Source organism: Corythoichthys intestinalis, chromosome 2 (genome assembly GCF_030265065.1).
Source record: "Corythoichthys intestinalis isolate RoL2023-P3 chromosome 2, ASM3026506v1, whole genome shotgun sequence".
NCBI lineage: Eukaryota > Metazoa > Chordata > Actinopteri > Syngnathiformes > Syngnathidae > Corythoichthys > Corythoichthys intestinalis.
In genome coordinates this window covers 38653558-38680175 of record NC_080396.1, presented here as the reverse complement: position 1 = coordinate 38680175, position 26618 = coordinate 38653558, and the positions used below count along the sequence as shown (strand labels likewise).

Here is a 26618-nt window from a genome sequence, read left to right as displayed (position 1 = left end):
TGAAATGAGCACAAGGTTTCAATTGTCATCATTAGTTTTTGAATGGGGTCAGCTCCTCGAGGCGCCTTATTGATTTGGTTTTAATGTCTTGCGTCTTGATGAGGATTCTGCAACCCGAGGTCCAGGTGGCAGCAATTTTCCCAGCTTTCTTGAGTTGACGTGCTTTTCTTGCAATTTCAGCATTCCGGCGGTTCAAGTTGTCATTTAGGAAGATGTTAGATCCTTTCAGGCGGTGGCCCTGCTTAGGTAGAGCAGTCTTGCTCTTGTGGTCTGCCAGTTTCATGACCACCATCGCCGATCCTCCCCCCCAGATGGGAGCAGAAAGCAGTGCTGGATGTGTTGGGGTTCCACATTTATTCTGTATTCATGTAGCTTGGCAGCTACCTGTAGTGCCACTGTAGTGACACCTGGGTCCGACACTTGTTGGGTGCCTTTAGTGACATGGGCAAATGATCTGGGCTTCAGTTGTAATCCAGAAATGATGAGATCATTAGCTCTGCAAAAGCTAAGAATAAAAATACCACTTTTGAGAGAGCTCAGTCTTAAATACTGTTGCGTACAGACTGCCCCTTAAACCGCTACAATCAGGCTGAACGAAATCCTCTGCGACCCATTCCTTGAAATTTCTAACAGGCAGGCCGCAGTCTGTCAAGATCATTATTATGGTTTTAACCAGCACCACCAGAAACACAAACCCATCCTCTACTCCCTATTCAGAAAGACACATCATTCTGAAGTTTGCAGACAACTCCACAGTAATAGGACACGACTTGGTGGGGACAAAGTAATCTAGAGGATTAACGTGCTCTAATGTCATGGTGTGAGGTCATGCTTGTTAGTAGAAATGTTATGATAGAGACTCTGCCACATAAAAATCAATAGGCACACTTAAGGTAATTTTGTTTTTTTCCCCTAAATCAAGTCATCTGCAGCCATTTATATTAAAGGGAAATACCAAATGAGTTTAACATTTTATTATGTATTGTGATCATAATGTGTGACAGTTTTACTGTGAACATGTCATAACAACAGTAAATTTTACGATGATAACAGTCTGATCTTGGGGCAAATATGTTATATTTCTATTATTCTTAATGGAATACAAGATTTTAAAATGTGTAGAATTAATTGATCAGTCAGGTTTCAAAATTACAAATTGTCTATAAGTTTAGAGGAACACTAGAGAATTCATTGTCATGATTTACTTTTGAAGTACTTTTGAGACATCTTACTTCTTGTAGATACTGTACATAGACCTCTAAACACCAAGGTAAAGTGACTGCTGACTGAGAAGATCGTAGCACAAAACTAAAACTGTATTTTGCTGCCCGATTGGAGTACCAGTAGTAGCGATTATAAAAAGTGTCTTCTTGTAAATCTGCATAGTGAGATTGTAGTAATCTAGTTGCATACTAAGTGTTTGGGTCATTATTCTAATGCATTCCATGTCTCCTCGCATCCAAGGGATATCAGAAAAGGATGGTACTTACTATCAGAAAAGCCACATACAGTACATACACTTTCACTGAAATACAGATTAACAAACTGTCCTTGCGATTGTTAAAACACACCAGTAAATATACATATTTGCAGTAAATAAGAAAAAGGAAAAAAGCTTCTGCCCCACACATTCGTTGCCAGGCAACGTTGAAACTCACTTGATCAGCTAACAACTCAAAAGACAGACAGGAACAGAGAAGGATGAAAGAACACGTCAATTAAAAGAGTCATACAGCAACCAAAATGAAAACAGGACAGCTGTCTATGGGTGAAAAAAAGTCAATTTTGAAGATAGAAAAGGTTTTGGATGGGCGCCATCATTTTCCCAACTAGGTCCTATAATACAGACAGTCGCATGCAGAAATTTGGGCTCAAACTTTTGAAAACCAGGCTATGTCTTACTGTAGGTGGCTAAAAGGAGACAGATTGGAGTATTCCACCCAACTGAAAAAATGTTAAACTATAGTGTGGTTTGAGTGTGCGCTGTGGTCTTGATTGACGTATTAGTCTGTCACAGAGCTCTTTAGTTTTTACCCTCACCCTGCTGCGCAACCGTATGCGTTCAGGCTTCCTTTTGTGACTGCGACTCTCACGGGTGTATATGCCCTTCTACAATTTAGAAGCGCTCATGTTTAAATGTAACATAATGTGAAAAGGCAACCTCATTTTTTAGTAAGATTAGAATGGCATGAGAAAATACGTGAACTGCCGCCTCATTGTGATTTTCCAACTATTGCAAAGCTGATCATTAGCATGCATACCGAATAATCACCTACTATAATGGTCAAAGTACATTTACATCTCATATAACATGTATTGATTATACCTGCGTATGTAGAAAATTGTATGTGGAAAAGGAAATTAATTAAACAATACAGCTACTTTAATATGGCTGAAAGTGAACTGGTTATGCATCGTTGGACAGCCTGGTTTCATTGGAATTCAATAAGACTTCAAACGTGTAGTAAGCTCAATAATATATGATTTTTTTCATGTTTTTCTCTGTGTCATTGTGGAAGTTGTATGTCCTGTAATCAATCTGGCAATAACAGTAAAATAAGCGATGAAGGGGGAATACCATCAAGAAGAAATGTTAAATTTGCAATTTTTTATCATACTACAGAATTATATGTGTTGGTTTTTTCATCCTGAATGTAATCTTCAAGTTTATTTTGCAACATATCCAGATGAATGGCAACGCATTGCGCCAACACAATCCCTTCTTACAAACACAAACTTGCTTACAGCTTGGCAGGACCAAGTAGAAGAATGTAACCACCAGAGGCTCTACTATTCCAAGTGTGGGCGTTGTGTTAGATCATCAGTGTATATGCAATGTAAACACGACATCTTTATTTGAAATCTGAAGACCTCCACCAACTTCCTGCTGCTGCTCCTGTCTTTCTGGTTGCATATCTCTCACAGTGATGAAGAGTGCCACGGCAAGCACTGTAGTAGTTTAAATGTAATGTTGTTTAATATTATACATAAATATATTAGGGCTGTCAAAATGGTCGCGTTAACGGGCGTTAATTAATTTTTGAATTAATCACGTTAAAGTATTTGACGCAATTAACGCAGATGTCCCGCTTAGACAGATTTAAATGACGGTATAGTGAAACGCTCACTTGTTAATTGTGTTTTATGGAGTTTTGCCGCCCTCTGCTGGCGCTTGGGTGCGACTGATTTTATAGGCTTAAGCACCCATGAGCATTGTGTAAGTAATTATTGACATCAACAATGGTGGGCTACTAGTTTATTTTTTGATTGAAAATTTTACAAATTTTATTAAAACGAAAACATTAAGAGGGGTTTTAATATAGAATTTCTATAACTTGTACTAACATTTTTCTTTTAAGCACTACAAGTCTTTCTATCCATGGATCGCTTTAACAGAATGTTAATAATGTTATTGCCATTTTGTTGATTTATTGTTGTAATAAACAAATACAGTCCTTATGTACCGTATGTTGAATGTATATATCCATCTTGTGTCTTATCCTTCCATTCCAACAATAATTTACAGAAAAATATGGCATATTTTATAGATGGTTTGAATTGCAATTAATTACGATTAATTAATTTTTAAGCTGTAATTAACTCGATTAAAAATTTTAATCGTTTGACAGCCCTAATATATATATATATATATATATATATATATATACATAATTGCAATTAATAACGATTAATTAATTTTTAAGCTTTGATGAACTCGATTAAAAATTTTAATAGTTTGACAGCCCTAATACATACAGTATATACAGTATATACAAGGAGCATTAAAAAAGTAATGCACTGAATTGCATTGCTCGTACAGGATTTTACCAATCCTGTTTATATTTGGCACAAACATGATAGGACACACCTTTTTGCGATTGTTATATGTGTTTTTCTTATTTTCAGATTTTTAAAGCTTAAACTAGCTTCCAAAATGGCTGCCCCTCTTGAAGCTCGTCAGAAACAAAGAGCTGTAATCGAATTCCTTGTTGCAGCACACCCACGGCCCAAATAACGATAAGTCATATTAAAAATAAATATAGTGGAAAACAGTCAGGTGACTTGAAGTTCCGCTATGAGACCCCCAATTTGGCCAAATTTCAAAATTGTCCTATATGCACGTGTGATACATTATTGGAAATCTTAAAATCTCTATTTTCTGGTGGAAGAAAAAAATTTGAGCAGGAGGGCATTTAAAAAACAAACTTTTTTTAAACCCCTAAACCCTAACTCGAGGTGAGCGCATGAGAGAGCATAATTAAAGACGCAATAATTTCAACGACATATTATCGCGTACTTACCATATTTCGATCCAAAAAGTCCGTGTAGCATGTCTCAATGAGTGCCAAGACAGATGCGAACAGTCACAGTCAGACTTTTTGGGGATTTTATGGGTGAAACATGGTAATAAAACAATTTTTTTCCCGATATTTTATATGATAAATAATCAATCCAAAGAAAGAAAAATTGAAAAAAAAAAAAAAAACATTTAAAAAGGTAAATATTTGAAAAAGAAAATCTCGACCACGCCTTGATGTCTGCGATTTCTGCATTGCGATCCTTGTTATATTACTGTGTTTCACCCATAAAATCCCCAAAAAGTCCAGCTGTGGCAATTCACAGCTGTGTCTTGACACTCGGTGATACATGCTACACAGAGTTTTTGGATCAAAATAAGGTAAGTACGCGATAATATCTCGTTTAAATTATGCCGTCTTTAATTATGCTCTCTCATCCGCTCACTAGTGTTGTATCGGTCGCGAACGATTCGTTCTTTTTGAACGAACTGTTTGGGTAAACGAGACCGAACTAATCACAATCTGCACTGATTCGTTCTATGAAGTTGGGGCTTGTTCGCTGCGTGGGAGGGCGTTGAGCAAGCGGCAGCGTCTTCTGACATCGCACACGACCAATCAGACGCCAGCCTCATCGCGGGCAGGGGAGGGAGCGGAAACAGAATCAGGGCGTCTGTCACTCACTTCCACGTGTAGCCAATAAGCAGCCAGCGTGCAGGCAGGGGGGCAGGACTGAGTTATGTCACTTCCCGTTCAGTGACTCGGTCCTCCGGTTCCTGACCTAGCTTGCTGCTAACTTGACTTTCCAGTAATGCGGTGAACGAGTCAAAAAATGAAAGGAAATGACTTTGTCACATATTTGTTAATGTGGAGCCTATCAAATGCTGCCCAAACAGACAAAAACACCACACAAATCTAGCGAGCATGGTTTAGTGTACTACTTTTCTCAACAGACTCGGGATTGCCTATGACGACATACTATCAAATTTACAGTAGTTTAAAACACGGGTAGCTACGAGGCAAGCAAAAGTAAGCTGCGGTCGCATGACGGCAGTGAAGGGGGCAGAGAACTGTCACTATATGGAGGCTTCATGGCAGCGATATTTACCTCATATGTGCACAGAAAAAAAACAATATTTAGTATGATCACCATAATACTAATTTGCAATGAAACTGTATATACATGTCAATTTTTTCCGACTGTTTTTTTTTTTTTTTTTTCGTGTCAGAGCGTGTCGGGAGTTGGTTGGTTTGTCAAATTATGTCCACCATCCGTCCACCATGTGCTACTCAAGCGCCCAAAAACAACGCACGCGGACACGGGAGATGTCGCAATATGTCTACATTTTTCTTAACAGACTAATGAGAGTAGAAAGGCGACATCGTAAAGAGCAAACAATAATTTCTCGTCAGCATTTGACGATCTGAGATGAGGGGACGACAGGGGAGCTGACCGGATTATTTTATTTGTTAATACCAGTGCAAAAATTCAATACGATCATCTTAATACTGATTTGCAATTTAACTGTCAAATATCAAAATGTAGTATTGTTTTTTTTCAGAGCAGCACATTTGACAACTAGCTATTTACACTTTAGTTTTAACAATAGTGACCAAAAATAATAGTGATGAGCATAAAAACTAAAATACAACAGAGCGAGAGGTAAATATGATGTGTTGGTCGTTCCATATTTAGAAATTAAACTTTCGATTTATTTTTATTTTCGTGACAGCAAGCATGCCGCGTTGGCTGGTAGCAGCAGCATTGTATATGTGATCAAGATCATGCTAAAGAAAGTCCGTGCGCCCCCGACCCCAAACCCCCACTCCCCCCACAAAAGGAAAATGTTTAACCGTGTCCTAAATCGAAATGCAAGCACGAGCCATGACTTTGATCCCATTGAACTTGGACAGATGACGCGGAAGTTCTCCCTCGCTTTTGCAGCAGCGGGAGGGAGACGAGGCTGTCTGTCAAAGCAGAATGATATCGCCTGTCACTCATTTCGGAAACTACGACGAGTGGTCAATGAGGAGTCTGTTTGCAAGAGAGGGAGGAACCAACCAATGTCACTTCCCGTTCAGTTATACTGCGAAGCGGTCTTTGGTGATTCGTTCGGCAACGTCACTTCCCGTTCACTCACCGAACGAGTCATTTGGGCGGGGAGGGAGATGAGGGGGGCGAACGATTCGTTGAACGATTTGTTTGAACGAATCTTTTTACTGAACGAACCAGAATGGATTCGTTTACTCAAGTGAACAACAGATCCCGTCACTAGCACTCACCTCGAGTTAGGGTTTTGGGCATGGGTGAACAAACCTGTCCTCATGGGCTGCTGTGGGTCCTGGTTTTTGTTCCTACCAATCGAGCACAGACAGTTTAACCAATGAAGTTTGTGCTAAAACAAGCAGCATCTGACTGCAATCAACTGATTACACTCGTGAGACACCAGATTGGTGAAAGGTTGTCCTCATTAAGGATTTGAACAAAAACCCGCACCCACTGCGGCCCATTGTGGAATAGTTTGGACACCACTGGTTTAGGGGTTTAAAAAAAGTTTGTTTGTTTTTAAAATGCCCTCCTGCTCAAATGTTTTTATTCTACCAGAAAATAGAGATTTTAAGGTTTCCAATGAAATATTACACATGCATATAAGACAATTTTGAAATTTGGCCAAAATGGGGGTCTCAGAGCAGAACTTCAAGTCACCTGAGTGTTTTCGCCATATACATGTGGGCATGTGTGTTCGTTCCCTATGAACTCCAAAACGGCCTGACTGATTTTCCTGAAATTTTACACATTTGTACGACAGGCGTCTGCGATTGTTCTTGGGTAGGTCTTGTATCGTAGTACCCCTGATAAGTACTGAAAATAGATAATTTTAAGAAAATCAGTTTGCAGAAGGAATGGCCCAATTTTAACCAAATTCGACACACTCATTGAGAGTGGCATAAATAGTGTTTCTCAGTAGTTCCAAGGTAAAAGAGCTTTCAATAGTGCAGAAAATCGACAAAATCCAAAAAACCAATTTGTTACTGTTGCTTAGTGTGGAACCACTGAAATGGTGGCCAAAAATCATGGGGAAGACTTGATTTCGAGGTTTGTTATGTGTCGATTTAACAAACCTTGGCCCCAACAACTCAGCAAAAGTAGTATGCCCGACAATGCCAGGCCATATTGCTTATGTATACCGCGAGGAAAATAAGTATCTGAACAGTCTGCGTTCTCCCACTTAGAAATAATGGGGGGGGTTGAAAATTTTCATGATAGGTGTTTTACCAACCCGAGAGACATCTAAAAAAATAATCTAGAAATCAGAGTGTATGATTTTTTAAACAATTTATTTGTAATATAATGCTGCGAATAAGTATTTGAACACGTGAGAAAATCGATGTCAATATTTGGTACAGTACCCTTTGTTTACTATTACAGATGTCAAACATTTCCTGTGACTTTTCACCAGGTTTGCACAGACCGCAGCAGGGATTTTGCACCACTGCTCCACCAAAATCTTCTCCAGATCAACCAGGTTTCTGGACTGTAGCTGAAAAACACGGAGTTTGAGCTTACTTCAAAGATTTCCTATTGAGTTTAGGTCTGGACACTGGCTAGGCCCCTCCAGAACCTTGATATGCTTTTTACGAAGCAAGCCCATCATTTATAAGTGGGAGAACTTGCAAAATCGCACGGTGTTCATATACTTATTTTCCTCACTGTTTACACAAGGGGTATGGCCTGGCATTGCCGGGCAGACTAGATTTTTTCCTGACCTCCAAAACCCTAAATAGGGATTGTGAAAACTCACTAGTTGCTGCACTGCAATCAAAAATGAGAAACCACCTTAGCTTGCATATTATTAGCTTATGATGTAGTCCAAATCCAGGCACAATTCCTATATTTTAGAGGTGTGACATGTCCAGATACTGCATCTACTCCCTTTTGACAGAGTGTAAACACTTTCCTCCCACTCAACTGTCATGAATACAACTTCCTACGTGCTAAGAAACACACACACACGCACAAACCCAAATACTTTCATCAAGACAGTCTGCAGCAGTCCGAAAAAAGAACGGAAATCTCACGTTAATGCATCTGCTATTGACTGTTTGACACATCTTTGGCACTTGTATTTTGACATTATTTTTTTTTGTAAATACACCCACATGCATATATTCAAATATCACAGATCTACTTCATTTCCCTCCATGTACAAAAGCCTACATTCAATACTGAAAATGTATTCATAATGAGAATCTTGGGACTTTTTCCGTGCAATTTGGAAGTAGCCTGAACCTTAGTTAAGCAGCACCCTCTTGACTTGCGTGAATGGACATTGATCTCAGCGCCACTCAGTTTTAATTACAAGCGAGCAGACTCCACTCCAGAGACACTGGAGAAGTTTCTCTGTCAATCAACGTTGCCTCTTCCCTCCTCAGAAAACATCTAATTAATTAAGTCCAAAACGTCACAGGAAATACTATTAGTTTTTTGTTTTTCCGCACCCATCTACCCATCATCTGCACCCCTTGATTTGCACACTCCACACAGGAACCTGGGTTTGCACCCTTAATCTCAGAAATGTGAGCAAGACACACTAATCAGTTATACACTGTGCTACTTCATCAGTCTGAAGACAATTTTTTTCCCCATAGAACCTAATTGTGATTTGGGCTGCAACCATAAGCGGAGTTTAGGGGGGTGAAAAGTGTCATTGCATGTAATTGACTTTCCTGCATATATATAAGTTGTAAAGCAAGAAAACAAACAACAAAAATGAATGAAATGAACAAAAAAAGATATTTTTATAATGGGTCTAAATTATTTTTCGAACAGATCATGTGACTAGCAACTTAGACGGTCATTTGCTTTGCATATCATTTTCAAAATAAAACAAAAAACCAAAAAAATAGGGAGGGCAATTTTATTTTTTATAAATTATTTTTTTCTTTGATTGAAAATATTTTTATATGATTGAAGCAACTTTTTGGGGGATTGAATGATTTAGAAACAAATACCCTACTCATAATATGGCCCAAACACAAAAAGGATTGCTGAAATCAAAGAAAACTTTTTTCAATGAAAAATTGTGTTCAAATGCAAATTTTTGAGTCTCAAATATTTTTTCGCATTTTCTTTTTTTTTTTAGATGTGTATCCAAAAAAAATGTTCTCTTATTAAAATTTTCCTTTTTTGATTGAAGTGATTTTTCTTTTGAAAATATATATTTTTTGTATGAAGCAACTTATTTTTTTGATTGATTAATAATGACACAAATGTCCTTGCCCAAATGTGGCCCAAACACAAAACAACATTACTTCAATCAAACAAGTTGCTTCAATAAAAAAAAAAGACTTCAATCAAAAAAAAAAATTTTTTTTTAAATAGCTTTCAAATGTATTTTTTAATTTCAAATTTATTTTTGCATTCAAACTTTTTTTTTTTTTTGATTGAAGTGACTTTTTTAATTGAAAATATATATTTTGATTGAAGCAACTTTTTTTTTGATTGAATCAACTTGTTTTTTTTTGTTTTTGTTTTTGTTTTTTTGTTTTTTTTTGATCGAATAATAAAGGCACAAATCTACCTCCATATGGCTGCGCCCAGGGGATACAATTTTTGACTGAGGTAACTACATTGGCGCGACCCTGGCGGACGTACCATATTCAATGGATGATGATCTTGGTGAAAAGTATAGCTGTCCTGCCAGCAGCCTGATTTAGAATTCCCCTCAAGAATGATGGGAAACAAAAAAAACGCTCATTTTCAACTTGTCATTATAAATATCCTTGTACCGGGCAAGTTAATTTTATTGCTGACACTGCGTTTCAGGGTCATCAACATGTTGTGCACCCCCCGCCCCAAAAGTCGAACTCCGCCTATGGCTGAAACTAGCGATTACTTTCATAAATGTCACTTTTTTCACGTTTAGGCATGTTGTAAATAACAATGAAGACAAAATGGATGGCTATTTCTGTCGAAAATAATATTTTATTACAGCTTCCTTACTTAACTGTAGTCTACAACTGTATCAATGATCAAACTTGTTAGCATTAATTTATTAATCGATTTTAATCGCTTAGTTCTTGCAGCCTTAATAAGAAGCGAGTTTAGACAGTAAGATGTCCGAAAATTGGCAAAAATATGAGTTTTTGTTTTCCAAAGTAAAAGCAGATTTTTGTTCATGTCCTACTTTGATATAACAAAAATATAATGAAGAAATTTAATATTATTACAATTGAGAAGTTACATATACTTATATTACAATTTCAAGAATTTAGCTAAGTTTAAGGTGAAGTACGTCCTAAACGATTAATTGGCTTTCAAAATAGTTGTCGATTAATCACTTAATTGTTGAACCTCTAATTGTGATAATTCTTATGATCATTGTTTTCCATAACATTAATTCACGTCACAATGTACTGGTCTCTATACCTTTCTGCACAGTGGTGATGCCCATGGACGCCTGCCCCAGACTGGCTTTTGGCTCCCACTTGCCTTCATCTGGGTGATAAACTTCGACTGAAGCCAACGGGGTCTGCTGCTGATTCATGCCTCCCAGGACCATGACCTGCCCCCCAAGTGCCACAGCGGCAGCCCCCGCCCTCGCCGTTGGCAGAGGTGGCAGCTGGCTCCATGTCTGGCTCTCCACATCCAGGACCTCCACGCTGTCCAGGGGCATACCGGTCTCACTGCAGCCCCCCAGCACGTAAAGCAGGCCTTCGTGGTAGATCGGGGTGCAGTAGACTCGGCACTGTGACATGGGGGGGAACTGCTCCCAGTAGAGAGACTTCACAGGACTCACCGCCATCTCCTGCACAGGCATGTCTCCGAGACCGAGGGGAGAGAGGACACCATCACAGTCTGAGCTGGGGAAGAAGGATCAAGAGAGAGTAAAACGACTAAAGATGAAAGCACAACTGCAAACAAAACACAAGAGGTTTGCGGGTGCATTGGAGCCTATCTGAACTGGTACACCATAGACTGGAGGCAAGCCAATGGCAGGGAACATGCAGACAAAATAGAATTTATACTCACAGCAAAGGACCATGCAGAGTTTTCCATGAACCTGTCATGCATGTTTTTCCAAACGTAGGAGGGTGACACAACTACTTTATGATAACGCAAGCTGTTCTACTATAATCCTGCTATGACTTTTTAATGACTCCAGATTATTTTTTTATATTTTACAAGAATGTAGAATGTAGAACTGCAACTGTGGTTGGGAATTACCAATATACATTTTCGATAAAATGCAACCGAAATCAAATAATTAGAGTTTGGCAGACAGTAATAACCAAATGCACATTTCCGTTCCAGGGAGAAGTGCAAGACAGAAGGAGTGATGAAATTGAGGAAATTGGGGAGAAAAAGGTGTTTGGTGTGAAACTTACCCCTCTTCCAGATGTCTCAACTCCCCCTAAATAAATGTATTATTCATCCGGCTGTTGGTCGAAAAGCATCAATGCCATCTGCTCTTCTTCACGTATTAGTTTTCCCACTTTCCTCTGTCTCTGTCGTTCCTTCAGTGTGTCCTGCTATGATTTTATTTGGACTTGAATGCATTCCCTAGAAAGCAGGGTGTCTTGATGACCTAATCCCATAAAAATCTCAAGTGACAACAAATCTTTAAAAAAAAAAAAAAAAAAAAAAAAGGAAGCAGCGAGAGTAAATGATCCGTATTCTAAAATGAAAACTTCACGAGATCAACTTCTCTGGACATCCCAAAAGTTTTTCTGCCTTAATTAGGCAGCATCTCAATATCCTTGAGGAATATTCGGTGACTCATAAGAGGACATGCACACAAGAGCTGTGTAGAAGGTCCCTTGGTGCTGCCAACCTGCAAGAGCACAGAGAAAATGGGATTTGAGTCACAATACAAAATGTTGCCTAAACTCATATGATGGAAGCCAAATCGGCATGAAAAGGATGGTGGGCGTGTTTGCAAAGGAATCCCAAAATGATAAATGCAAATCACCTTTAGACATCCTACACTGCTGATCATCCTAATGGGAAATGTGGTTACTAAGACAACACAATAACCATTGTTAGTTTGTTTTTGGGGGGAGCGTGTCTTTGGATATTCACAAGAATATCGTTTAAGTGCGTTCGAAACAGATTCAGTTGCTCGTTTCCTCAGTGGAAAATACTTGCACCGATCGAGCATCCTAACAAGAGACAAATCAAACACCAAGTTCATGTCGTGATACAACTATCACAAATGCGAGATATGACTTTTCCTGTTAAAATATGACGGTTATAATGTAAATCATTCATCTATTTTAAACGTATAGTATATTTGGTGTACTGTAATGATGTATGTATATACTGTACAACTGTACAGTATATACATACATATATACATACTGTACTCAACATTGGTAGGGACGATGTAGGAGCATAACCTGCATGTACACTTTTTGCTGGGGACGGGACATTAATAAGACCAAACAGATTGGGTGAACGGGGGTCAGGGTTATATTTCTCACAAATATTAACCCAGTTAATTGATAGGCTAAATACCACTTAACCTATACATAGAACTACATGTTGGCGTAAATTGTCCTTCACCACACGATAATACATTGCTTTAAATAGTTATCTCTTTCATCTTCTTCTCGCCTATTTTCATCTCTAAGTGCATGAGGGGGTTGCGCAATTATGGAAAAAATACTAAATCAGGATTCATTAAACTTTTTACCATGATTATCATTCATGTATGATTGTATGAAAAAATGTCTGCATAGGGTGAAAATAAAAGTACTATTAAATATACAGTATACTGCTCCTCCTAAAAAAATAGCATACTGTGATAAAGTTATTTTCTGTTATGTACTAGTACTGATAAACATTATACTTTCATATATTTTAGATTCATTACACACAACTGAAGTAGCCCAGGCCTTTTATAGTTTTAATATTGATGATTTTGGCAAAAAAGTCTAGAAAAAAAACAAAAATCCCTATCTCAAAAATTTAGCGTATTATGAAAGGGCACTCTAAAGAAGCTACTAACCTAATTATCTGAATCAACGAATTAACTCAAAACCCCTGCGAAAGATTCTTGAGGCTTTTAAAAACTCCCAGCCTGGTTCATAACTCAAAACCGCAATCATGGGCAAGACTGCCGACCTGACTGCTGTCCAGAAGGCCATCATTGACACCGTCAAGCAAGAGATTACGACACAGAAAGAAATTTCTGAGCGAATAGGCTGTTCCCAGAGTGCTATATCAAGGCACGTCAGTGGGAAGTCTGTGGGAAGGAAAAAGCAAGGGAGTAAATGCTGCAAAACCAGAAGAGGTGACCGCACCCTGAGAAAGATTGTGGAGAAGGGCCGATTCCAGACCTTGGGGGACCTGCAAAAACAGTGGACTGAGTCTGGAGTAGAAACATCCAGAGCTACCGTGCACAGACGTGTGCTGGAAATGGGCTACAGGTGCCGCATTCCCCAGGTCAAGCCACTTTTGAACCTAAAAACAGCGGCAGAAGCGCCTGACCTGGGCTACAGAGAAGCAGCACTGGACTGTTGCTCAGTGGTCCAAAGTACTATATTCAGATGAAAGCAAATTTTGCACATCATTCGGAAATCAAGGTGCCAGAGTTTGGAGGAAGGGGAGAAGGAAATGCCAAAATGCCTGAAGTCCAGTGTCAAGTACCCACAGTCAGTGATGGTCTGGGGGGCCATGTCAGCTGCTGGTGTTGGTCTACTGTGTTTTATCAAGGGCAGGGTCAATGCAGCTAGCTATCAGGAGATTTTGGAGGACTTCATGCTTCTATCTGCTGAAAAGCTTTATGGAGATGAAGATTTCATTTTTCAGCACAACCTGGCACCTGCTCACAGTGCCAAAACCACTGGTAAATGGTTTACTGACCATGGCATTACTGTGCTCAATTGGCCTGCCAACTCTCCTGACCTAAACCCCATGGAGAATCTGTAGGATATTGTGAAGAGGAAGTTGAGAGATACCAGACCCAACACTGTGGATGAGCTTAAGGCCGCTATCGAAGCATCCTGTGGCTCCATAACACTTCAGCAGTGCCACAGGCTGATTGCCTCCATGGCGCACCGCATTGAAGCAGTCATTTCTGCAAAAGGATTCCCAACCAAGTATTGAGTGCATAGCTGATATAATTAATTGAAGGTTGATTTTTTTTTGTATTGGGCGGAAGAAATATGCTAATTTTTTTTTAATAGGGATTTTTGTTTTTTCTTGACTATTTTGAGAAGGACTAGTTATGTAGAAAATTAATTTAATAAATAAATTTAATTTGTGGTGAAATGGACTGATAGGTATTTGATTTCAAAAGTGTAGTCACAACACGCTCTGGCCTTCTTTCCTTCTAAACCAGAACTTTTACAAGAAGAAGTAGCAGCATGTGTTTTTTTTTTCATTTTTTTTTCTTTCCTGTGAAACAGACTCTTAAAGCAGCATCTTGCTCATGTTTTCTGGTTCTAAAGTTTCCAGTAGAGTTCACTACATTTCCCACAGGTTAGTTAACGTTAACAGTAGAAAATACATACAGGAGGACACTTCTCTCTATGCAGCTTCCTACTCGAGTTTTCCAGGTTAGCAAGTTCACACAGTTTAATACTATGCTCTAGGAACTCTGATGCAGGTCGTAATTTCAGTATCAAAATTAGTGGTGTGTTCCCCACCTACACAACATTGACATTATTTTACTAGGGCTGTCAAACGATTAAAATTTTTAATCGAGTTAATTACAGCTTAAAAATTAATTAATCGTAATTAATCGCAATTAATCGCAATTCAAACCATCTATAAAATATGCCATATTTTTCTCTAAATTATTGTTGGAATGGAAAGATAAGACACAAGATGGATATATACATTCAACATACGGTACACAAGGACTGTATTTGTTTATCATAACAATAAATCAACAAGATGGCATTAACATTATTAACATTCTGTTGAAGCGATCCATGGATAGAAAGACTTGTAGTTCTTAAAAGAAACATGTTAGTACAAGTTATAGAAATTTTAATATTAAAACCCTAGCCTGGCTCTGCCAGACTATTCTCCCTGTATTTTTCAAACAGAGAGAAATAGTCTGGGACCCATCCCATTGACGGCCTTTTCGAGCAGGTACAAAATCAATCGACAAATCAGATTCGTTTATTTGCGTGACGTGTTCTTCACGAGCAACGTCACTCTTGCGCGTCGAAAGTCGTCCCTTCAGCAACACAGACGGTGAACGGCAGAGCCGAGAATATGTTCCAATCCACGGTAAAATCAGTTTTAAATGACCAAAAACACATCGACACGAGTCACTGACAACAATCTGTCTCGCGCTAGCCATGTCGAATAAACTCCGCTCTCTTCATATGTTTACTTCCGCGCGCAAGTCCGTCATCCTGAAGTCGCCATTTTACTAACGTCACGTCTGCCCGTCGCTGATTGGTCCACTCCGCTGTCTGTATGCTGTGGCTTGCTCCGCCCTGGAAATTGTTTCCGTGGGAAGGGTGGCCAGACTCAATAGCTGGAACAGCGTTGAGTCTGGTGTACCAGGCTATTAAAACCCCTCTTAATGTTTTCGTTTTAATAAAATTTGTAAAAATTTTCAATCAAACAATAAACTAGTAGCCCACCATTGTTGATGTCAATAATTACTTACACAATGCTCATGGGTGCTGAAGCCTATAAAATCAGTCGCACCCAAGCGCCAGCAGAGGGCGGCAAAACTCCATAAAACACAATTACAAGGGCGCGTTTCACTGTACCGTCATTTAAATCTGTCTGAGCGGGACATCTGAGTTAATTGCGTCAAATATTTTAACGTGATTAATTTTAAAAAATTAATTAACGCCCGTTAACGCGATAATTTTGACAGTCCTACTTTTTACATTATACAGTGGCTGCTTTAGCTGGCCGGAAAAAAACAAACTTCTAATATGCTGCATGTCGTCGACATGTAATTCTGTCGGGGCTACGTGAGTGTGCACGTGTGTCTCGGGGGGTAAGTAAGCAGCCAATCAAACATTCATTTGAGGGGGGATAAAAATGTACCGGCACATTCAGCAAGTGAAAAGGGGTAAATGTAAGTCTTAAGTCACTTAATAATGGTAGAGTCAATTCTATCCTTACAATATAATGGAAGACAATCTAAATTACCTATTTAACTGAACTATTATACTATTATGTAATGAAAATAAGATTGCTTCAAAGTTGGTGGTTACAATTTGAGCATCCTGAAAATTTGGAAGTGTTCTGTCCCTACCATCCCTATGCAAACCTACGGCCTTGATGTATATGTATGTAGAGCTTTGTTTCCGAAGGTCCTAATACACCCAAATTAATTGAATTGGATACGAAAAAGTAAAATACAATTTTCAGAATGATCTCTACGAGTGCTTGCTCATTCTGCCATTAGTCCTCCCTAATGCTTCAATGCATCCTTTTTTGAACAACCTTAGGATTATTTGAAAGAGAAGAAACCCCGGGAAAGGAAAGCACACACACTTATTAACACAAAAGGAAGCTTAGAGTCTTAGGAAAGAGGTCGAGGTATTTCTAGGTGTTCATACACTTTTCCGGATCTAAATTTAACAGCAGAAATGAAAGCTTCCAGCTGAATAGCTGCACAACAGGAAACGAAAGAAAAATGGGAAATTGATTACCGGTATTTGATTTCTTCACAGTTCTCAGGATGTAGCGCCTACTTTTAGAAGACTGGTCTATAGACAAAAAGTCTCAATATATTTTTTCAAGGAACCATACTTTTTAAATTTTTTTTACTGCACACTGACTGCGGCAACAAATACGACAAAATGTAAAGTTTACAATAACAGGAACAATATTTATATTTATTTATATCTGATTTTAATTTACAACAGGTGTCATACCAAATAAATCTCACCACTAATTAATAAGCAATAAAATCAGAGCAAAAATAATCTTAGGGGATTTTTTTTGTATCATTAGCAATTACTAGCAATCACACAATTAATATAATATTCAACACCCTTAAATTGAATCACTTCACTTGATACCATAATTGGAACTTCAAATTGCTGTCATGAATGGTGTCATTACTTACCACGATTTTTTTTCCCCTCTGTGGTTTTCTAGGGCACATTTTGCTCAAAAATAAATAAATAACAGCTTCAACATGTGGTGTTCAGAAGAACAATATATAGGGGAAATGATAGACTTTGTAAATTCCAAAGGAACTACAACTCTGTATCATAGAAGAGTAGGAGTATTTCATTGCTTTTCCATTTCATTTCAAGTAAAAAAAACAATTGAAATAAAGTCTGTATCCAAAATGGGCAAGAAATAGTGCAGAGACAGCCTTAAACGCAGTAGGTCAAGTAAGTAACTGACTCATGGCAGCAGACTAAATCTCTAAATGAGAAGTGTGGCACACTCTTGAGGCGTGTTGTGTAAGAAAAGGTCAAATATGTTTATATTTCACTACCTACAACTCAAAATTGCAGTGTCTCTCCAAACTGAAAACACGAACGAGATAGAGCACTTTGTTTTGGAACATGAATATTTCAGTATGGTGTTTCAGTCAAATTGTTGTTTATGACACAACATGGTAACACTGTCCCAATGGCTTACCTACAATTACCACTACTGGCTGTCTACTTATTGTGCTGTAAAGTGAAGGTATGCATCACTTATTTTCTGCCTCTTATCCTCCAGAATCACTAGAACTCTTTATGACTCAATGATGACTTACCAACAAATCAAAACTTTATTTAATTTGACTGGATATCCTACAAAATCCTACATGTGGATGCATCCTGTATCGATTTTTATCCTTCAAAGACACCCATAGATCTGAGGCATCTAAAGATATCCTGAAGTCTGAAATTATGCATGAAAGGGATTCTGCTTGGTTTTGTGCGTCTTTTTCATTTTTCCATCGCAAATTTCTAAAAAACAATAGTACCACAGCTTGTGATTTTGATGGTGGCTATGCTTTTTGTTTTGTAAAACTAATCTTAACATACCTTCGCTAGAATCGCATGACACAACATACCATGTTAAAAGAACAAGAGCAGCAAAATGATGAAATGATGTGGCGAGCATCGGTCCAATCTTGTTGCCATGCAAACATACACATTCACCTCCACCCACGTGGAGAAAAGGCCTCACTAATAGTGTCTGCCTAACAGCACTAATGCGATTCTTTTTATCTTTGTTAATGCACAATGTTGCAGTCCCTTCCTATTATAACAGCATCACTGTTGACTCTGTTTGATATCAAGACATTTATTTATCAGGACTTTTTATGTCATACAGTATGTGGGTTGTGGGGGGGGATAATTCCTTGGTTTATTTGTGTTACAAAATCCAACATGTCTGAGCACGATCACACTTGTGAGCTTTGGGAGATTTGCTTCCTTTCTTGCGGATATTGGCATGGATCGAGCTATAAAGGACTGCTGCAAGCAGCTGCATACCGTCTGCTACTAATGCTATCCATATAATCCTAGAAGGTATTTTAAGGCAGAGTAAGGAATCTTGCCACCAGTCTTCCTCGCTTCCAGGGTAAACACGATGACGGGCATAAATGGATGAGAAGGATGCAAGACATATGCCGTCTGCTTCATGACTGAATATTTTCTTAATTTCTACTAAAGGTTGACTGTGACCATGGCAACCTATAAAATGCATTCGAAGAGGAGAAAGATGCACGGCTGATTTTAAAGCCAAACTTGAGCCAATACATCACTTGGAAAACACTCAAATAAAACAAAAAGAAGTCATAGCAAACTGAAAACAGTCCCAGCGAGTTAATGAGAAGGAATCAGATATACAGTATAAAACAGACTTACAGCTAAACTGTCTACTTACTATAGTAAACATATGGCCCACGGGACAATATTTTGCATAGCTTAACTTGGCTGCCATTGGCGACAATAGATGTCCAAAACATTTGAACTGACTTCGCTCTTAGTCTGAAATGGATTTGACGTCTATTGCTGTAAGTATACATCAATATCGAATGATTGCTTCAAGCCCCTCTTAGTTTGTATGGATTTTAATGTTTATTGCCGTAAATAGGTGTTTTCAAAATCAAGTTCCTTATTATAGACAAGTTTCCGAGATACTTCCGCTTTAATTCCTTATGTCTGCAAGCAACTTCCCTTTTAAGAATTTCTTTATCCAAAACAACAGTGGAGCTGGAGTAACATTACTCATCAAAATCCCTTAAAAAGACAATTTGGAAATACCGCATCCATCTGCCATCATCACGACAGGGGAGGACAAAATGTTCATGAAGCCAGATGTGGAACCAAGCTCGTGCCACCTCAAAGACCAGGTGTTTTTGTAGCTATGTTGCCGCTGTGTTACGGAAGGTATGTTCTTCCTATCCCTGCATTTTTATGTGTCCGGTGCTCAAAAAAACAACTAAAGCTAAAATCTTGCGCATGAAATGACTTGTTGCCTTTGATGTTATTATTATGATGATGATTGTAATTATGATGATCTTAAATATTTACTACAACTACTGTACTGCTGTAGCAGTACAGGCTGCTAGCCTGTTGCTAATCAGTACGTGTAGATGGCACAATTATGTCAACGCATAAATGCAAGTGTTACAAGTTTTTTGTCTGCTTTTTAACAGGTAGTAAACGCTGTTAGGCAAAGGAAGACAAGTTGATGTGCCTCACATCAACACTTACTGTACGTTGATGGACATATAACAAGCTTTTACGTACGTCATTGCCTCATAACGTATGTAAAACGAAGATTATTGTAGTCATGTACGAAGAGCATTTTGAATAGAAAATGCTAAAATAAAAGGTTCCCGGTACGTGTTTCCATGACAACCTCTTAGCTATTTTCTGTTTTGGTCTCGTGTCACGTGCTGTGGGACAGAAGGCGTGGGCCAGGCGGGTGGACATTGGAGCCGAGTGTTGACACCTTGCAAGGGAATGTTGATCTGTGGATATCCATGAATGAAGGTGAGTATTTTTCCTTCATTGTGGATGGTATCAGCAAAAGGTTGGACTTCCTACACGCGCGGCCGTTTCGTAGCTTTGCTGTAGCAACGACGGGCAGTCATCGCTCCAAGTTGGCAAGCTTTGTTTGAATTTGAATTTATTGTCATTGTCATTTGTCATCATCATCATCACATCAACATCATCATCATCAGCATTAAATCATGTAATAAGGGAAGAAATGAAAGGAAGAAAAAAAGATAAAAAATATTGTTTCTCCAAGAAGATGAAAAGAGACATGACAAAGGGAACGGAAAAAAAGCCAAAGCTTATCGGGACCCGTCCCCCTTCCACCAAGGTCGCACAAGCAACAGCTCATGATCAGTCCAATGACAGTCTAGCGCCTATTGTTCAAAAAGTCATTAATTTGCATGGCGATTTCACAATTAAATTTATGTAACTTCAATCAGTCCATGTCCTTGATTGGTGAGTGGTGACAGCTAGGGGTGTTGTGGAGGCCCGCCTGAGTTGCGTCCACGTTGATTTGTTGTAAGCATCCCCTTAGGAGTTTAGTCATCGTCATCTCTGGCCCGGTTGGCACGAGCGAATCTCTCTTGATCACGCAGCTCCACGTCAATCTTTGCGGCCAGTCGTGTGGCAGCGTCGCTTAGCATCGCCTGTTCCTTCATTAACTGGGCCAACTGGTCGCCGTTGCGTCGAACAATCTCAGCTGCGTCGTGGAGTTGGTTTTTCATCCTGATCGAGAAGCGACGAACCCAGAGAGCAGCCAGTAGCATCAGGAAGGCAAGCGCCAGCAGTGTGCCAAAGATGTACACATCTTCAGCGTCTTCTATCAGGAGGGACGTTAGGCATAGCGGTCTCCATTTACCCCAAGCGTCCTCCACATATCCAGACGTGAAGGTGGTGACCGGGCAAGGTCTTTGTCCAGAGGAGGGTCGCATAGTAGAGAATATTCCATCCATTGAACTCAGGGCCCAGTTAACCAGTTCCATAATTTCCTCCGGAGGAAGCTCAGCTTGTACGTTGCAGAAGCAGAGTCCGTAATGTGATTTAGATGCGGGGCGCGTCCCAGATTGTTATATCATCACTAGTTGTCCCTGGCCTTAAGCCTGGTTTGGTGTGAGGACATTCTTATCTGTATAGTGTGTGCTGTTATTGTTATGTCTGGGCAATGTACTGGCTTATTTTGCTTTTCTTATACATTATTTTGAAGAAGTGTAATGAGTTTATATTCGTTAGTGCTGCATCACATGTATTCCATAGTCGAGCCCCAGTGTTTACAACGGAAAAAGTTTTCATTTTAGTCCTAATGGACTGGTAGGAAAAAGTTCGGGATACTCTCAGATTGTAGGAGGATTCTTTAATGCAGAATAAAGCTTGCAAATTTGCTGGAAGACTGTATGTGTTGGCTTTATACATCATTTGAGCGATTTTGTAGTCGACCAAGTCATGAAATTTCAGCGTTTTGGACTTGATGAAAAGCTCGTTGGTGTGTGCTCTGTAGGAAGCTCCATGAATAATTCTAATGGCTTTCTTTTGGAGAACACAGAGTGGGTTGAGGTGCGTTTCATAAGTTCGTCCCCAGATCTCCAAGCAGTAACTGAAATGTGGAAGGACGAGTGCGCAGTATAGGGTTTGGAGAGCCCTCGTGTCTAGCATGTTTTGTGCTCTATAGAGAATTGAGATGCTCCGAGCAATTTTGTTTCTCAGTCTATCTATATGAGGCTTCCAGTTTAGGCGTTGATCAATAATTATGCCTAGCACTTTGTGCTGTTGTACCCTTTGTATCTCTACATTATTTATTAGTATCTTTAGGTTCGGATCCAAATTTTTTCTTCCAAATACTATGTATTTAGTTTTCTCGAGGTTAAGAGTTTACATCATATGCGTGTTGCACATTTATGCCGTGAGGTGATGTGTTCATCTAGCATCTGTGGGATGTGTTGTAAGTCCGATTGAGTGTAAAGTGCTTAGTTGCCGCCAAGTTTTGTTGCCAAATTGACCGCGTGTGTGTTGAGAGGAGTACTTCCGGGTTGTGGACACGCATCCGTGCCCGCCACCACCTTTGCAATTTTGTGCAGTCAGTTTGCATTGTTTTACATTGGCACTGATATGCTGTTAACCATAACCTGAAATTCAGAAGTTTTGACATTATGCTTAATCTTAGAGTTAGCTGGGTTTAACTGGTCGGTGGAGTTGATTTCAACAAATTCCAAGCAGTTTGTCAGATATTTGTTCATTTCAGGGCTCCGGAGTGGCTAAGGTAGCGCGAAATTCTGATATGCCCCTTTAAATTCAATCATCGGAAAGTCAATTACATGTGATGACATTTTTCTGTTGTCATTCTTATGTTGAGGCGGCAAAGGGAGAAAAATGGGTAAAAAGTAACTGACAGATTACTTTTAAAGTAACTTAGTTACTTTGATAATGAAGTAATCAATAAAGTAACTAGATTACTTTTTGAGGCATAATCAGTAAACAGTAATTAAATTACTTTTTTTAAGTAATCTGTGACAACACTGTCTATACCTGACTTCAACACAGGCTGACAGGTTGTTATAATTTTGTCCACGAATGATCAACGAAGTGATAAGAACAATCAAACAATCTTATCTACGTCTCATCTACGTCGTGCTGAATCCATTTTTGGAGATTCCATGGGTTCCTCGGGCTTTGCAGTTTTAACTTTGTCAACACACTGCTTACTTCAACCGCAATTCATGTTGTTCTTTCTAAACCAGAAGTTCGGAGCAGACATTTCTCAAGATGGCGCCGCCCATATTTTGCTCAGGAAACTTGTCTATATTACCACAACACATAGCCCACTCTATGAACTGGGCTAGCAGTGAATGAGTTAAGCTAATGATAACTTTTGAATAGATGTCCACCAAAGTCACCACTTTCCCTGAAAGGGTTAAATCAGGGGATATCAGAATTTATATGGATTTCATTAGTAATATTATTTTACTTACTGTAATTTTTGGATAATAAGGCAGACCTGACTTTACCCAAACCTATCTTTTTTTTTTTTCTGTATTTGTTGTATTATTGTATTTGTTTATATGTCAGCCACCTTGCACTATAAATTGCTGGTGTCCAAATTGTACTGCATTATGGGATATTTTCACCAAAATGCATGCATCTCACTAAACTATATAAACCCATAAATAAGATGCACTGGACTATAAGCCACAAGGTTCAAAGCTAGGATAAACGGTAGCGCCGTATAATCCAAAAAGTTCTGTAATTAAATGACAGTAGAAGTAGCCTGAAATAAAGGCACACAGCAGTACTCGGCGTAAGTGTTTGTTGTTCACTGATAATCGAATTTCTTAATTATTTTTCAATGGCACTGATGATCTAGTCCTACTGTCAAAGGTAAAACTTTGTTATAACTTGGTAGCATGTACCTCATTAGTCAAACCTGTGAAACTAATAATATTAGAAGTATAAAGCAACAACCTGTTGATATTGGCTACAAGATCTAATTAAAAAGAGGCAGAGCCGTTTACTCCCTGCAGGCAGCATAACTGATGCGGTACATTTTTTTTTTGTAAGTGAAAGCAAATGACTCTTTTCATGTGGATGATCATGCTTTTCACAGTCTGCTTGCTGATTAAACAACCATAAGTTCGGTATTCATATGAATCCTCAAGGTAATTGAATGAAGGTGAAGTGCAAGATGCCCAAGGGAAGATTATGTTGGAAAACAAAAATGCCCTGACTTGTTATTTTTCAGGCTATCTTTTGGAATGTACTGATGGAAACTTAAGTTATTTCTTGAGCGTAAGTGAGTCCATTGACATGGAAGTGGTTAATTGGTCACTGAGTCCTCTGGACAAGATCTTCTCTACAATGCGAACAGAACCTGGACAACGCCCATGTCCGGGCAACACTTTCGAGTCTGGATTTATGGAGGATAGCTGGGGAAAATGGCGGCCGCTGTGTCTGACCACACTCGAAGTTGAGGACATCGAGGATATTTACCTCTTCGTTACGCCGCTGGCTGTGATTCTTTTGCGAGGGCTCGGAGCCCACTGGATTCGTCGGATCATCGTAAAAGTGCTGGATAGCCAAAGGAAATCAGTGGAATTGACCACTACGGCTGTGAGCGCTATCGCTGGAGTACACGCCAGCCTCAGCAGGGCCTGTGATGATATATTACAGGTGAAGAGCGACCTAGCTGCATCCAACATTGCCACAACCAGGATGGTAATGAAAATTAACACGGAGCTGCGCAACTTGGAGATGGCTGTTCGTCGGAATGCAGCAAGGAATAGAGACCGCGACAAGGACTGAATCGACTAAAGGAGGTGGCTGGCACAGGCTGCCATCGGTCCTCAGCTACTCAGCTATTCCCTATCCTGGATCGAACAACTAATCTACTGGATCAAATCAACTTAATGAACTAATCGCCAATTAATTTTGTAATCACACAATCTGAAATGTCAAAATTGTTATTCGATCATTTGCGTCCTATGGTATACTGGGGGCGGCATTTAATAAGCTTCGGCTTCTCCCGTCAGCCCTTTTCTTTTCGAGTTTTACTGAATATAAACACAACTGAACGCTGTATGTTTAGATCTGTTATGCCTGAAAAGGAAATAAACAAACAATTGTCTCGTTCCTATTAATTCTACCTAGCAACAAAGAGTCACACAAAAAATTGGGGTGACCATTAATGACCCAAGCATTTTTTTTGTCTGCAATAGCCAAAGACATGCAGTGACAACGTAAAACCAGCTCAGCAGCTTTGGGGGAAACATATTAAATCTTTCAAAGGCAACAGACATCCAATCAATTTTAATTGGGAGGACTGGCAGTGAATGGTCACATTTCAGTGCAACTGATGGCAATAGAAGTCATTGCCAACCATCTTGGGTTAAGAATTCTATTCCACATCTAAAATATACAGTGTATCACAAAACTGAGTACACCCCTCGCATTTCTGCAATTTAAGTATATCTTTTCTTTTATTATGATATACACTATATATTTACAGTGTATCATAAAAGTGATTACAACTCTCGCATTTCTGCAGATATTTAAGTATCTTTTCATGGGACAGCACTGACAAAATGACACTTTGACACAATGAAAAGTAGTCTGTGTACAGCTTATATAATAGAGTTAAATTTATTTTCCCCTCAAAATAGCTCCTGATATAGCCATTAATATCTAAACCCCTGGCAACAAAAGTGAGTACACCCCTTTGAGAAAACGTACAATCCTAAATGTCCAAATTGAGAACCGCTTGTCATTTTCCCTCCAAAATGTCATGTGACTCAGTACAGGACTGCTGTCAGCATTGCAGCAGAGATTGAAGAGGTGGGGGGATCAGCCTGTTAGTGCTCAGACCATACGCCGCACTATACATCAAATTGGTGTGCATGGCTGTCACCCCAGGAGGAAGCCTCTTATGAAGACAGTACACAAGAAAGCCCGCAAACAGTTTGCTGAAGACATGTCAACAAAGCACATGGATTGCTGGAACAATGTTCTATGGTCTGATGAGACGGGCATAATGTAATAGTATGGTAAATTCAATTAGTTGTTCATTAAAGGAAATCAATTGCATGTTCTTTTGTTTATAAAGAAAATGAAAACAGATGAAAAATTTTATTGATATTTTGTTGATTTGTTTATTACTGTATAGTATAATTTGAGCAACACAAAAGAATAAATTAATGTATATCAAAGTTAATTAATTCATGTTTGTAACATGTACAGGTCTGGGTAAATATTTGTCTGTTTGCTTGTTTGTTTGTGTTTTTTCCTCCAGTATAAATCAAATGTATTCTAATGGGATACTTTTAAACACACGTGGATGCTTTTGTCGAACAATGCACGCCTGGTAACACAAATACAGAAGAGCAAACAAACAAGTGAGCCAGAAAATTGTGTGGAGGATGCATGAAGCTACCAGAAATGAAAAAGGGAGATGCAAAATTTAAATGGTAACAGTCACGAGATGCACATCTGCAAAACATATTGACATCCCCTCGCTTTGTCACGTGGCCATACTAGGTAAAATTGTTTTCTGTTAGGCTAATATTTCCCATTGACGCCACCAAGAGACAATACTATGCCCCCAAGGTTGACTGTCTAATCAGTTGCTTCACTACACCTGTCGCCACGGTGACAGCACCACTGACACCCCAAGTTATGCTTCACTAATGTTTTTAGAAACCCAACACTGCTCGTTTCAATACACTGTCTAACATTTAATCGTCTTAATCCTTCTTATCCTGCGTGTCCCTGTAACAACTGATGGATGTTATCAACTAGACATAGAGCTTGCCGCAATTCAAAATGAATTCATTAGAATTCACTTTCAGTCAGAGAGACTCCACAGAAAATTTCCAATCCAAAAAGATAACAAAATAG

At 39.0% G+C, this 26618-nt stretch overlaps 1 protein-coding gene across 3 annotated transcripts in view; it reads right to left on the bottom strand.

Annotated features, from left to right (window-relative positions):
* LOC130912546 (kelch domain-containing protein 8B-like) overlaps positions 1-26618 on the bottom strand; it is a 150794-nt gene that overhangs the window by 97998 nt on the left and 26178 nt on the right. For 2 of the 3 annotated variants that reach the window (XM_057830694.1, XM_057830696.1), the window contains exons 2-3: positions 11685-12130; positions 10726-11159 (exon numbers count right to left, since the gene is read on the bottom strand). In XM_057830694.1, the coding sequence (XP_057686677.1) occupies positions 10726-11116 (391 nt within the window). In that variant the 5' untranslated portion in view covers positions 11117-11159; positions 11685-12130. The remainder of the gene's footprint in view (positions 1-10725; positions 11160-11684; positions 12131-26618) is intronic. The other variant, XM_057830695.1, reaches the window with a different exon arrangement.